Source organism: Salarias fasciatus, chromosome 5 (assembly GCF_902148845.1).
Source record: "Salarias fasciatus chromosome 5, fSalaFa1.1, whole genome shotgun sequence".
In the NCBI taxonomy this organism is placed as follows: domain Eukaryota; kingdom Metazoa; phylum Chordata; class Actinopteri; order Blenniiformes; family Blenniidae; genus Salarias; species Salarias fasciatus.
This window is the reverse complement of record NC_043749.1, coordinates 20034535-20049963: the sequence shown is the minus strand read 5'-3', so window position 1 is coordinate 20049963 and position 15429 is coordinate 20034535. Positions and strand designations below refer to the sequence as shown.

General features: G+C 39.5%; 1 protein-coding gene across 1 annotated transcript; it reads right to left on the bottom strand.

Moving 5' to 3' along the window:
* Window positions 1-986: 986 nt before the first annotated feature.
* LOC115388968 (tubby-related protein 1-like) lies at window positions 987-11060 on the bottom strand. The gene is made up of 13 exons (XM_030092304.1): window positions 10866-11060; window positions 8416-8548; window positions 8196-8306; window positions 7964-8092; window positions 5217-5342; window positions 4678-4824; window positions 4521-4603; window positions 4224-4388; window positions 3977-4089; window positions 3733-3841; window positions 3531-3629; window positions 2330-2501; window positions 987-1848 (listed from the first exon to the last, which is right to left on the bottom strand). The coding sequence occupies exons 1-13, from the start codon at window positions 10878-10880 to the stop codon at window positions 1715-1717; spliced, it is 1536 nt and encodes a 511-aa protein (XP_029948164.1). The 5' UTR covers window positions 10881-11060; the 3' UTR covers window positions 987-1714.
* Window positions 11061-15429: the final 4369 nt, after the last annotated feature.

The following is a 15429-nucleotide window of genomic DNA, read 5'->3' as shown; positions in this document are numbered from 1 at the left end:
CCAGTTTTCACTTTCAGAATCACTTTTAGTTGACTTTAGTTGTTTTCTTCTTGTTGACGTGCTGAGACTTATAAATCTGTCACCGATCCGTCAAACATTTTAAAGGGTAGTAACCTGTTTGAAAGGCGCAACACAGTAAATATTCTTTGACTGGAATCATTCAAGAGGAAATCTTGAGACAAACACTCTCGTTTTTCTTTCATTGTGGAGAATTTATTGAATTAAAAGCTTCTGATTGTGTTTGATGAACACTTTTCATCCAGCAACAGCTCCTTCTATTGGTCAACAATATGTTTGCAACATCACAAGATACAGCAAGGTCTTTATTCACCATTCACACACACACACACGCACACACACATTCGAGACAATTTTGAGCACATAGTTGTAAGATGAGGAAGTGCATTCATATTCTGGAATGACAACAGTGATCTTGGCGGTTGTTTGAAGTCACATAACACACAGAGAGACAATGAGGAGGAGAGAGGAGGAGGAGGGGCTCACCTCGCAGCATCTGTCCTGAGGAGCCGCCACCTTCAGGCTCCATTTAACCTGCGAGTTTGGACAACTGCCTGAGCAGGTTCAGGCAGAATACACACCTCTCACTTACTCTTCCAGGCCTTGGGTTCAAACAGGTTTTTCACCCTGAGAGAAGCTCTTCTTGACATGTCAGGCAACAAGTGAAGAAAAGCGTGGGTGTCTCAGAAACCTGCCACTGGAATCTGACTGATTATCTGCCAGCCGCCTCCTCACAGCAGATGATAGAGTCATAAAACATATTTATAACTATCCGGGCACATAGCAGAGACCTTAGGTTAAAGTGTGAAAAGAGGAATCTGTGTGAATATTTCCATATATTACCACTGCAGATTAAGCAACAACTTAAATTGGGTTGTTTTCTGTAGAGCCGTCCCTTAAAAACAAGACGAGGTTGAAAAAAACGTGTGTACACAATGAAAGGTGATCTTAGGGAATTTTAATTTTAATTTTACGTGGAATTTTATCACAACAGGTCTAGAAATGCAGCAAAGGCGTTTAGGAAAATAAAGGACTTTTTTGTTTGTTTTTTTTTACAAAATCAAAAACATGGAGATAGAAAAAACCTAAAAGAGCAGAAATCAGATATATTTATGTGACAGAGGCAGAGAACGTAACATAAAGTGTACACCGAGTCAATACATGATCACTATACAAACACTTCTAAACACTGAACAAGACCTGAAACAGACAGTTCATGGAGTGAGACGTCTGCTGCAAAAAGATGCCACCTTTTCATGTCACTGAGCAGACTTCTTTCATTCTTTTGAATAAAAATGTTATACGTGCCTAATAGAAAAGAGTTTTTATTGTTTAAACTGAGTATTTTGTTTGTATTTCACAGTCACCTTTGACACAACGGACTACTGACAGTTTACACAAAGCTCTACACATCGAGACAACACTGTTTAGCAAAGTCAAAAACAGAGATTAACATCTTTTAATGATGTTAATCATCTTTAAACACCTTCATCACTGAGGTGTGTCACGAAAAGTAATGTGAGTCCTTGGAGAGGGAGGACAGGACTCTCCATCAGAGCGGACCAGAGATATTTTGTAGCTGGGTGGCGGGGGACTCGCACGCCAGCGGTAACAGGTATTCCTTATCGGCACATGTAACAGGACGTACCGGCAAGGCCGAAGACTGATTTGGGACAGCCGGCCGAGGGAAGCTTTGTTATTCACAAGCGATTTTGCCATCGAAGCTGGAGAGCGCGATGGCGAAGGCCTGCACGGCACACATCGGGTAGTTGTAGTCCAGAGTGAAGATGTCGTCAGCTATTCGGCCAAACTGCATCACGATGTAGTCCACTGGGGGGGGGGGGGACACAGGATGGACGTGAATTTAAATGGAAAGGTATTCAGATGTCAACATGTAGTTTCAATACTCCCAACAAGAAACCGCTTGGAAAAGAGTAAACTGACAAAAGAAATCAGAAAGCAATCCCAAATAAAAGTAATTAGGTAAGTCACCCTTGATGTGCTCTGTAATCTGGAGGTCAAGTGTGTTTAAAACACATTAAGCTGTTTATCTGTCTGCAGTTAAGTCGGTCATGTAACACTTCATGTGATCCACAATAAAAATACTCTGGGAGATCAGCGTTTCTGCATCAAGCCCATCAGGATTAAACATTTGATGTAACATAAGCTTTTCATTCAAACTGTCTAAAAATAAAGTTTCGCTTGATATTCATCTGCATGTTCAATTTAATGCATTTATCACTTTAAATCTCATACATGTTAATTTAATGTACAGTTTCCCTCTATAAGAAGACATTCAAAGCGGACTCACAGTCTTGGCTGTGGACGATCTGGAAGTTCTTGATGGAGGCTTGGGTGACCCTGCCGTTGAAGTTCAGCACGTGAGACGCGGTGTCTTCGTTCCACACCGGCGTCTTGTTGCGAAGCTCGATCAGATTTTCCATCCTTCTATTCTGGTGTCTTATCAGCAAGCCGTCACAATCCTGGGAAGAAATGAGTAAACAAAAGTCAAAGGGCGTCAGTAAAGAATAGCGTGGTTTCACAAGCAGAGCGTCAGTCAAGCTGCTGGACGAGCGGAGTTTAACTGTTGGTATTGAGCAACTGCTGTGAAAGAGGTTTATCTTTGTGAGTGATTGAAGAGATAAATTTTAGTGTCTAAAAACTGTTGGAACATCTTGGAAGACAGAAAACGTCTTTTAAATGCACAGTTATGAAGAAATTTACAGGAGGCAACCTTTTGCTCTAACATTTGTAAAATAATTAATGAATCCCCCAAACTAAAATACAAGAAAGTGAATTCCCACTTTTTAATTTTATTTTCTTAACTGAACAATACTGTTGAACTGTGAAGTCATGAAGTTTATACTTTCAGTGCTTTCAAATGTTTTATTTGCAACCAGCTGAGAATCCTTCGGCTCCTTTATGGGAAAGTTGTCTCAGGGTCACTCCAGTTACTTCAGCTTATATTTCTTCCAGGGTTTCATGGTGAATTTTGAGGTCTGCTTTGGATCCTTGTCTTTTTATGAAGTCCAGCTTTATTTCAGTGTCAGTTTCTTACCTGGCAAACAGAATTTAGTTGAAATTCCGTGCAGACTGAAGGTTTTCTTTTTTTTTTTTACTGTCTTGCTCAGCATATGTGGATTTTCTTTTCTTCTTTTGATTGACCAGATGTCAGCTCAACTCCCACAGTTCCACAGTGCCATCATGTCTTAATGACATATCAGACAGTGGGCTGCACACTTTTTTAAAGCTATTAATAACCTTTTCCTGCTCTGAAGGCATCTGTTATCTTCACTTTCAGATCATCTGCGAGTTACTGAGACAATCCAGTTGCTGGCGAGTGTTATCAGAAAATGCTGATGGCAAACATTTAAAGAGTCCCAGCAAGTGAATGAAGTCCTCACACTCTGCTGAGTAGGTGCAGTTTCCCTACATCAGTCACACAAATACAATTCTACTCAAAGCTTCTGAGATGCTGGGTTGAGATGCTGGTGTTGAGTGTATACGCTCACGTTTCTTGGTCGGAGCGGTACTCGCTCGTTGTCTTTGTCCATTCCCGGGATGACGACCGTCATCCTTCTGGGTCCTTTCATGCCCAAAACATTTGTTTCCTGAGGGCAGAAATACAGAAAATAAACATCATCACTCCACGACTGACCTTTGTCTTGGTAAAATACACCTGATAACAGTTTTCACAGCAGTAAAATGACTCACATAGATGATGCCTGCTAACTCTTGTCGAGCGTTGGACAGGTCCGGGAGAGCTCTCTCTGGATTCAGAGCGTTGTCGAACACAGTGAATTTAGTGCCCATTAAATTTGACCTATGCAACGTGGAAACAAGGCAATCCTTTAATTGAGGATATTTACAAAAAGAAACACCAAATAAACCTGAAGCACAGTGATGTCAGCCTGGTATTCGTGTTATTGCGCCCGATTTTTAATAAAGTGCAATATACCTCAGCTTCCCCACAAAGTTTTCTCCGCCTCTCGATAAATCCGTGGCGTCGATGGAGATGAGGTAATTTGAAGTTGCACTTTTCTTTCTTTTCCTTCCAGCTAACAGGAACGTCTGGAGATTAAAAAAAAAAATCCCTGTGTATAAATCCCTAAAACTGTGCACGATATTCAGGTAATATTGAAAGCGTGAAGGAAATCCAGTAGCCAGCGGATGTTATTCAAATGACCAGCCGTGAAACCACAAACCTTCTTCTCATTGTCCAGGTGGAGGTAATACAGCGGGTAGAGGCTCTTGTCCATCCCTCGCTGGTCTCGGGTCACCCGGCACTTGACAGTGACCCCCTGTGGAGCCGGCTCCATCACGAACTTCTCCAAGTTGTCAAACTCGATCTCTGGTGATGGAGCTCGCTCCTGGAGAGGAATAACAAACATCCTGCTGTGCGGTTCACTCTTAATCAAAAGTAATGTTTGCCTTCCGCGTAACACGATCCGGTTAACATGAAACGTATCATTTTGTGGGTGAAATGTTGGAATTTCAGATACCTTCTTTTTCTTCCCTTTTCCCTTCTTCTTCTTGGACTTTTCTTCTTTTTCTGACTCAGAATCATCACTCTCTTCTGCTTTTGCTGAATCAGACAACAGATTTATTATTTATTTGTCAGTAACTGCAAGAAAGAACAAAGTTTTCAGTGAAACGTACCTTTTTTCTTGGTCTTCTTGTCTTTCTCCTTATTTTTCTCCTTGTCGGCGGTCGTTTGAAACATGGACGCAGAGGAAGAGCTGGCTTTCTTCTTGGACTTGGTTGACTTTGTCTCCTCTTCGCTGTCGTCACTCTCAGATTTGGCAGCTGGCCAATGAAGAAACATTAACACTTTTCAGAGTTCAAACACGAGATTTAAAGGTGAGGCTCGTTCAGCGGAATCTACAAACACTGGGCCTCAGCTGAAGCTAAAAGAGACAGAGTTTACTGAAGAGCCGTGATACCGCTCTCTTCTCTGTAGAGACGAATCTTTTGCTTCTTTTAGGATGAATGAGAAGCAACTGGACATTTAGGTTCTCCAGTTTTCTTCCGCCAATCCAAAAGCATTCATTAATGTGGGTTAATTTGTGATTGTAAGTTACCAGTATGTGTGAATGTGAATGTTTGTCTCTGTGTTCACCCTGTAATGGACCAGCGATCCGTCCATAATCCACCCTGCCCAAACATGAGTACAATAGATGGATTAAAGATGTAATCACCTTTCTTTTTGGTTTTGGTGTTTTTGTCTCCATTTATCTGGAACATTGAAGCTGGTTCTTTCTTCTTCTCTTTCTCTTTCTCCTTGGACTTGGACTTTTTTTCTTTCCCATCTGATTCTTTCTCCTCTGAAAAAAGGAGAAACATGCACGGTTGAAAAACAAATCTTATCTGTCCCTGAATGTGGTGTGTGATGTGTGGAGAATGATGTGAGCGCACAAAGGGGAATGCAATGTCAGATAACATTAATCTATTAAAATTTATTGACTAATCTCATGAAATAAACAGAGTAAACTTGAAGAGTGACTGACTTCCAAACTCAGAGAGATTTGGAGCATGAAATGTTGATTTTGCGTGGATCTTAAATCTTGTCAGTGGTCATCGCTATAGAGCCATGCCATTGACTAGTGGCCCTAGACTATCTTTTACAGATTTCCACGATCAGGGAAATGTTAATAATACACAATAGAGAGAAGATCCATATTACAGGCAGGAGTTCATGCTCTTTGTTTAGCCAGGAACCCAAGTTTCACTCCTCAAAGTGCACAGCCTCAACAAAATCGAGGTGGAAGATGTCAAATTCCACTGGAAGTGGTGGCACAAGTCTGTGATTCCTCAGAACCTCGATTACACACACACACACACACACACACACACACACACACACAGCTGTCAACTCTCGCTCTTCAAACCTGCTCAAATCCGTCCCAGCATGCACTCGCAGCCAAACTTGCTGACTAATGACTTTTCAAGTGGGTTGTTCTGTCAGGAGGTTTGTTGCATTGCTGAACTTTAGAGACTGAAAACACTTCATTTAAGATCTCGCATTGACAACGGAGAATTTCACCTGGTCTGAGAATGTGGTCATTTAAACTCTACTTGACAATTCAAAAAAAATCACTGCAAATGCAAAATAAGATCCTGAACTGAAAGAAATGCTCGAGGCAGTGAAGACAAGCGGTGAACACAACATAACCTTTAACGCTCTGCAAGACCAAAAATCGAGTAAAATAAGCTGAAGCAAAATATTCGAGCACTGCACAAGAAAGTTGATTTGATGGCATCACAACATTTAAAACAAAAGCCGTGGCGGGATCATGTGTTCATTTGTGCAGCGTCCGTTGTTGTGCTGGATATTTAAGTTGTGTAGCTGCTCAGCGGTCTTGCGTCTTCCTCATCAAGAGTTTTCATGTAATTAAATTTGTGAATTGATGAGGAGCGTCAACTGCTTTCAGATCAAATTAACAACGACTGAAACAAAATGCTGTTCTCTCATGCTCCATACAGACCTAGGCCTTGTCTTTCTACAGCAGAGATTTCTCAACACTGTGACTTAATGATATTATGAACTGAAGATTTGGGTTATTTTGCGAAGATTTGAGCAAAACAGTTGCATTTTTTTTAAAAGATTATAAATCTATACCCAGCTTTATTCCTGAGATATTCTGCTTCGGTAAAATAACCTTTCACTTCTATTCATGTTCGTAACGATCGATATACCCTGTCATGAACGTCAGATTTCTACTACACGATTATGTACATCTGTATTAAGTGTTTCAGTGAGTTTCTGTTAAACTGTTAGTCAAGGAAATATTTCACAAGTGGGCATTGCTGACTGATAATAAAGTAAAACATGAAAATCAAGTATATAGAAAATCAGAGACCATGACAATATCTATTGTATAAAATAATTCACTATATGCTGCTACCACTGAAATGGACTAGAATAAAGCAAACTAGTGAATAAATAAAATAAAGGCCAATGTTGTTCCCAGAAACAGAGCAATAGTGTTTTTTTGCCTTAAAACAGGAAGCATGGAGCCAAACACACAAGCCAGCACAGGCTTGACTGAAATGACTGACAGCTCTGAAGACTAAATTGCTTTGAGTCAAGAATATTGGGAATCATCCAAGCAAAACAATAACACCAAGACCAGCTCATCTTATGCAGTAATTCCATATTTAAGTGACAATTAAGTCGTTCCGGCTCAACTGAACAGAAGAATAACTTACACAGAAAAATGTGCAACTCTGAGCAGTGAGTGTCTGGATGAAGTATAAATCAAACAGAAGGGCCATCATAAGAGGAGAGAGGCAGTACGTGGAAGTAAAAGACTTACTAAGAGAAAGGTAAACTGTATTATCCAGTGACTGTCTGAGTGTGTGTTACTGTCTGTCCCCCTGTGTTTGCTGTGTGACACACAGTGACCTCTCCTTGGTGCACCCTGCCTTCACCCACCGTCAGCTGGGACTGGTTTCAGCTCCACGTGACCCTAATTTCCTGGAAATAAACCAATTAGCTATTGTCCTTTTAAGCCTCACTCAAGTTGTGGTCACTTGACAAAAGAAAAAAAAAAACCTCAAAGCACGCCATCACGTCTGGTTTTCATTTCAGAAAAGAAATGGTGAAATTCATTGTTTGTTTTTGTTTCTGCAGAGTCCAAACCTTGCTAAATGATGAGTTAGTCAACACAGTCCGAACTGCTTCCATTATGGCCAGTTGTGGCATTATGTAGGATTTGCCTATTCTGATTTTTCATTTACAGTTTCCACAATGAATTACTTAAAGGTGAACTGCTGACTTAACTGCAGCGTCTATGCGAGCTCAACTGCCAAGTCAGTGTTTCCACTCTGTCACTTATACAATGACCTCCTGTAATCCTCTTTACTAGAGTCTGGTCATATAAAATGTTTGTTTTCGGCACAGCTGATGTGTGAAAACAGCTCGTTTTCCTCCTCTTTGTCATACCTTTAGATTTGGATTTCTTCTCTCTGGCAGAGCTCGCAGACGGAGAGCTGTCCTTTGTTGTCTTTTTCTTGGTTTTCTTCTTGGGGGTGTCTTCATCCTCGTCATCATCATCGTCGTCCGTCTCTGAACCTGTAGGAGTGGACAGCATATATTCATTAAATCTTAAAGAGTCCAGTCTCGCTTTACAGCAGGAGTGTTGAAGCTGATATATCGTTTCCCATTATTGACTCACTCTTTTTCTTTTTTGGAGCACTTTTGGCTTTTTTCTTTGGCTCTTTGTCTTTTTCCTTTTCTGGCTCTTCTTTATCTTTATCCGGCTTCTTTTTCTTCACTTTTTTTCCATCTAAAATGTTAAAAGGGAAACAGAGCAGTGATAATTATGCTTGGATCGCGTCAAAAGGAGAACTGTTCGGTCTGTTTTGAAATATTATAGTTTCTTTGGACTTGCTGACTTTGAACAGCAGAGCTGTCGTCTCCGGCTGCGTCTTCATTCTTCTTGGTTTTCACTTTTTTGGGTTTGGCCTCTGTCCCATTCAGCTTGGCCTCGGTTGCACTGTTGGCCTCCTCTTTCTTCTTTTTTGGCTTCTATAGATTTTCTTTTAGGAAGACAAATTAGGTTAAATATTAAAAGTCTTGTTTGGGGGGGAAAAAAAAGGAGTTGAAAGAAAGGACACAAAATGAAAGCACATAAACAAAAAGGAAATCAACTCACCATCACAAATTCAGACGTGAAAGGCAGCAGGGAATGAAAAGGTGAAACAGGAGTAAGATTGTTTAATCACTACATTCGTCTAGTCAATATTATTGAATTTTTCATATAAGAAAATCCAATTTTAATAGCAAATAGAAATATGTCAAAGCTGTCTGTTTCTGTTATCCCAGAGAACATTTAGTCAACTTAAAAACAAAAAATCTAATCAATGATTTATGTTGACAAATTGAAATGTCCTTTTTTATTGACTCCACTTCCTACTTTTTTTTGTGTTATGAATGATTCATAACATGTCATAGTTTGATATGTCACTATGATCAGTGGAGGTAAATGAAAGAGACAGGTTATATTAAAAGAAATCAGTTTTATAACTTTTCAGAGTGCACCGTGTAAATCTGTTCTCTAAAGTTGTAAATAATCCATTTCTATTTTTGATAGCAGTTTTGTAACAGATTTACTCTTACACATAAAAAAAAACAAACATGTTCTGTAACCACTTTATATAAGGTGTCCGATCAGCTCCTGAATGCTGGGAAATTCAGAATAAAAGATCCAAATCAGCAAGTTACCTCAAGTTTACTTTTTATAAATCAGGGTTTAGTTATGTCAATACATCAAGTGTGACAGTCTGTTGCTTTTTACAACAATTAGTTCTGAATTGATGCAATAAGAACCAAAAAGTATCCAAAAAAATGTTTTTTTTTCCACATTTACCCATTATTTTATCTTTTTTTAATTTATTTTCTTTAAAACTAGAAGTATTAAGTATTTGAACACACTTCATCTTCAGTAAATTGGCAATATTCCTCATTTATCATCTTTGAGCGAAGCTACTTTCAGGCTCGTCTAGACACGAGCTAAAAGTGAGTAACTCTATGACCTTCAGTCGTCCTTGATAATGATAACAATCGTGCTCTGACAAAAATGACTGATTTCCACGTCAAATTTTTCACACAAAAAAAGTCTCTTCAAATACTTCTATATTTCCACAACTAACTAAAAGTTAATCCAGTTGTGATTTAGTGAAGGTTTCAGTTATATTTGAATCTGAGCACTCAAATGTTTGCATCGGATGACACGGACCGGCATGTGTCTGAGTCCAAAGTCACAGAGAAGCAGGTCAGTATGATCGCAGCGAGCGGAGACAGTAAATGTAATCCTATTACATGTAGATCCTGCATCGATGAAGTCCTATTTGTGTCTGCAGACAATCCACAACTGAGAGTGATGGCAGCAGCAACACCGGTCAAACTAGATAGTGATTAGACAACAATTCATCCTGTTTGCTGTTATATTGACGCCTAAATCCTAAAACAATATCAGATCTGTCCTCTTTAGTTGAAATTTTTTATACTTCTATCTAGTAACCAATCTTTACTGTGTTCATATTTTATTCTGTCTTTCATGAGTGTGTGAATTGTCAATAAAATCATCATAATATTAGGAATTTACTGAGAGCACATGAATACAATTTCAAAGATCAAAAACCTCAAATTTCTAAGAAACCAGTCCTATTTTTTATGTGTCTGTTGATGGGAGTTTTTCTACACTATTGAGCATAAAAAGTTTTACTGCTGATGTATACTAAAGAAAAGAAACAATAAATTCAATCATCGGGTGCTCAAGACTTTAACTATATTCTGTCTGAATTTGATCTGGAGCACTATCAATCTCTTCTACATATGAAAAACCTGACAGAGGAGATTTCTAAAGCTATAAATTCTTTATCAAGTGTCAGAAATATAAGTAGCTCAATGTTTTGCGGTCTAAAGAGATAATTCCTACACTTGAAGTCACGTTTAAATATTACTATAAATGAATTAAGCTCTAACGTTGGTTGCGTTTTGGCTTTGCAAAATAATTAGCTCATATTTGGGTCGAAGATATGTTTAAATGTTGTCACAAATGAGTAATATTTATTCTCAAATAACATATCAAATACATGTAAAAAAAAAGTGATAGAAAAGTCTCTTAAAACTGAATTGCAACATTGACATGGTAAGTCTAATAATAAATACTACCAAGACTAAAATGTTAAATAAATCTTGCATTAGTATTTTGTGTGATTCTCTAGATCACTTCCTACAAGCCTACATGCCGTCACTAAGCTGATAAATCAACAGAAAAACAGATTTATTTGAACAGATAAGAAAAAAAGCAACTGAAAGTCACACTCCCATCCGTTTTTACCTTCTCTGCCGACATGACGTGGCCTCTGGATTCAGTTCTTCCTTTTTAAAGGTTAGAAAATAAAAAGAGCAGGATTCTCAGGGGAGGTCATGAAAGAGTGCGGAAGCCCTGTACCCACTGTGTCTCCATCAGCAGAAAGTTGTTAATAGGATTTATGTGTAAAGCCATCTGCTGTGCAGGAACACGTCAACGGGAGAAACCAAAGGAAAGCCTCGGGAGGAGGGAGCAGCTCACTTGTTTGTCAATTCTGACCACAACTCAGACCACGAAAGCTAGTTTTTGTTTCTTGGGTAGTGAGGCCCGTTTCAGTTTCAGCACAGCTCAGACAAAATCGTGTTTCCTTCTTTGCTTTCTTAAATCTTTTGTACTGTAAAGACTGTACAGCCACACCTGAGGTTTACCTGGGCCTTCAGCTGAGAGGCAGAACCAGAGACAGATTCCTCATCTGCTTGTGTTCTTGTAAAAAAAAAAAAAAAAAAAAGGGGGGCAAATAATTCGTTGAAACAGTGAGTGTGAATAATAAACCAGTAACTTATTTCAAACGAGGAGCTACAAACAGCCCACTTTTATCTTTAAAGCAAAATGAAAACACCTACATCTACTTAAACTCTTCACATGATACTAAACAAGGCAAAGCATCATTTTTCTGTTTTTACTGAAGAACCTTGGAAAAATAATATAGTGCAATGTTCAAAAAGTATGTCTTTGTTGCTCCTACAATATATTGTTTCGGAATTTGTCTGAAACAAAAACAATAATTTTTCTTAACTCTGCGATGCCTTGGACAAATCTACTGAAAGATGTGATCTTTGACATTAATGTTAATGCCTTCACCAGTTAATGATGAGTGAACAAACTAGAAAAAAAAACCGGAAACCTAATGTTGCCTTTTAATCTCTCTCTTTTCAGAGTCGTCCTGCGGGCCGGACTGAACCATCTGGCCGGTCAGTTTTGTATGTTTGACACATCAATATATAAAAAAAAAAACGTGCTGTTGTGACAAAATAATCTCTGCCTGTGTCACTTGTGTCAAACAGTTGAAGTTTAAAAAAAAGTCTATGGTATTTCAGTATATAGAAAACAGTGCGTACAGTAAATATTTGCTTGAAGAAGTAACTGACCCCAGAAACCCGCCTTTTAAGAATGTGCTCTAACAAGAGCCAACTAGCTTTGTGGAGCAAGGTGTCATTTGTAAATTAACAGGTCACACAGGGTATTGTAATTGGGCCTAAGTAGGTCTGCCTGACAGAAACAAATAAAGCTTCCCCCTCTACTTATTGGTTTAGCACCACTTGGCTGGCAGCGCTGGAAAGAGGGAGCGGTAGAACGGCGATAACCATTCAGAAAACCACAGAGTCTCACGAAGGACTAGCGGAAAGCACGTGCTGGATCACTAATGCTTATTGAGATTTGCAGTGACTGATATTATTGTGCGGCCATGCTGACATGCCGTACCTCTCGTCCGTCCAGGCCTCTTTCGCTGAGCGGCTGTGGAGAGGCATGAATGATGTGGTGAGAGAAGTCACATCCACATTTGAGTCTCTTAAAAATGCGACAAATGAACATCCATCACAAATTTCCAAAATCCACAGTGATGCATGAATGAATTCTGAATAATATTTAAAAATAGTTTTTTAAAATTAGTTAATTTTCCAGAAAATATAATTTCTCATGTCTATATATTGTCGTTTCCCAGTAAGCGTGAGTGCTTCCATCCACTGGCACATGTCCCTAAAGATCCTGAAGACCACTAAGTGGTCACATGGCCCAACTTCTAAGAGGATTTGGAACAATGCATCAGGTCCCCCCACTGACCACCATACAGCCAGGATGCCCTGACCCCTTAACTGGGATTAGTCGAATTAAGAATTCACCATCTATAGTCATTTCTGCAAGAAAAGACAAACGTAGGTTTTGTGTAAGTTCATCGTAAGACGGGAAACTGAAACTGATGCAGGTGGAACAGGTTGTGTGTAATCGCACCTGGACAATATTTCACAAATGTGGATTTTGACAGACAAAAACACCACCATACCAAGAAGGCAAAAATAACATCAGTCTTTTCATTATCAGCTTTCGGAAGAATTCCACTGGTAATCTAATCCACATTTTCAGTGATGGACTCGCTCATTGGACTGCGTTTGACCAGCATGTCGGCGTGAGCACCGAATGGAAAGATGAAGAGTAAAACAGCAAATGGCATTACTCCTCTCCCTCAGCCACTATTAATCAAAAGTTCAAATGAAATGTGTGAACTTTAAAAACACATTGTGATGCCTGCAGTCAGCCACCAGATGCTGCTATACCCCAGGAGACAGAGGCAGCGACGCAGGAAGCAGCTGGGAGGCAGCAGGAAGCAAATGGAGACATTAGAATGCATTTTTGAATGCATAATGAAAAAAAAAAAAATGCAGAAAGTAAATTTGACGTTACAGATTCAGTCAGTTAAAAGCATCTTTGCTGTTCTTGGTTGGACATCGGAAAAGAGGAATCAAACATTATATGAACAATAACAAGAAGCAGCATATAAAGAAGAAGAAGGAAAAAAGGCTTTCTCTGCTTTTAAAGGACCAAACCCTCAGCTGTCCCCATCACACGCTGTCCAGCCTGTTGACTGCTGAAAAGGCCCGGGACTAATGGCTTTGCTGGCATTTCTGCAAATGCTTGACAGAAACATGGCAGTTGGCAGGCGGCCTGAGGAAGGCCAGTGACCTCGAGGGAGCAGCAGAGAAGCCATCGAGATCTTAAAGAGACAGAAACCAGTGTTTTGTTTCTCCTCGACGTGCAGTATCGCCCATCCATTTTCGTGTCAGTTTTGTTTTATTACCGCGAGCAGGAGGGTAAACACTGGCGAAGCGATGAGAAGCAGCGCTGCAGTGTATAGCAGAGCGGCTGTAAAACCAGCTCTTACTATACCAACAACTGTAACAACAAGCCTGAATGAAATGAAAACACATTCATCAAAGTTATGGCAAAATGGGGACCATTCAGAACAGTTGTGCAAACACTCCTCCAGGAAGAATTATGGCAAAAGCATGAAGGTACAGCTTCTATTGGCATTGACCTGTGCTTGAGGAGCGGGTGAGACGGAGATGATATTTTAGTTCGGTCGTGGGTTTACAGCTGGAGCAGCACGCTGCTGAGGACATGAACCTGGTGGAACTGTTTGGCCGAGTGAATCATCAACCCAGAGAGGGCCGATATCTCAGGATGCACAAACAATGAAGACAAAACAGGAAATCCACGGTAAATGTATCCCCGAAGGATCGATTTTCAAAGAAAGGTGGAATGTTAAAAAGAAGACAATGGCAGGAGGTCTCCTCGATTCTTTTGAAGTGGAACTACACCATTTCAGGAGCGAAAATAGTAAACTTGGACTTTTTATTGGGAAAAACTCAGTCATTCACCCTGCAAGCTTCAACACAGTCACAGTTTGCTTTATTTAAATGTTTAAAGATGTACAAGTGCTGTTTGAGTTTGCATATTGGTACAAAAATAAGTTTAAATTAATGTAAAAGCAACAGGTTTCACAAGAAATAAATTATTGCAAGATGCAAATATTACAAAAAAATTTCTCTGTGAAACAAAGAACGTGCTGTTTCACACTTTCAGAATTGATTTCTTAATAACAGCACTGATGTCCTTTCCTTATTTTCTTCAAACCGTAAGACGGACATCAGACTCGAGGCAGGTTACATTAGGAACATCCCTGTAGTCTAACATAAACCCAACAGAGAGAAATAGATAATAACTCACAGAAGCTCTGATACCGACTAACCTGAAAACCGTGTCTTTGAATTGTGGGAGAACATATAAACTGTACATATCTGTCAAGTTCTAGAATCTGTGAGGTGACAGTGCTAGCCACTCCAGCTCCATGCCACTTCCGACAGTAACACAATAACTTTTTTCTGATATCCTGTCACTGACAGAGTCCCTGCTGGAAACAGGAGACAGAAAGCTTGAAACACTTGTAATATTTCTAAGTCTGTCTGTTCATCGCACAGTTTCACACAATCAACCACATTTTACTTTGTAGGACTTCATCTGCTGCCGCAACCGAGTCGAAAATAAAGAGAGTATTTAAAGGCTTCAAAATTTAACTTGACTCTGTTGCCAGTGTAATGAACGATCAAACAACATCAGTGTCTGGAGTCAGATTCACAAACTTATCAAAACGATAGGAGAACTTGGATGTGCCTTTCACTTCCCAACACACGGACTACTGAGTGTGTTTAATGTCTCTTATCAGAATTCTCTGCACACACATAAGTAAAGTACACATTTAGCTTAAGTAGATTATTGAATTTGTATTGGCTCAGAGAAAAAGCCATTTAGCTGCAACTTTGTGCTTCAGTACGTTTCAATCATAATGAAACCATTTAACCCATGTCCATTAAGGTAGACATCTGAGGAATCAAATAACAAATAACTATATTAGTCAGAAAAACATTTGGGGTTTTCAAATGAAAATGCATTTCAAGTGATTACATTTAATAAATGTGTCTCCAAACATCACAGTGGCAACAAACAGTGAGAGACTCACAGGTCAACAAAGGCTGCT

What these genes read in the sequence shown, in the direction of transcription:
- LOC115388968 (XM_030092304.1), bottom strand. An exon ending in GAAGAAATCCAAATCTAAAG is followed by an intron (nt 5,343 to 7,963) that starts GTATGACAAAGA and finishes TCCTTTTTTCAG; the next exon opens with AGGAGAAAGAATCAGATGGG. An exon ending in TACCGCTCCGACCAAGAAAC is followed by an intron (nt 2,502 to 3,530) that starts GTGAGCGTATAC and finishes ATTTCTTCCCAG; the next exon opens with GATTGTGACGGCTTGCTGAT.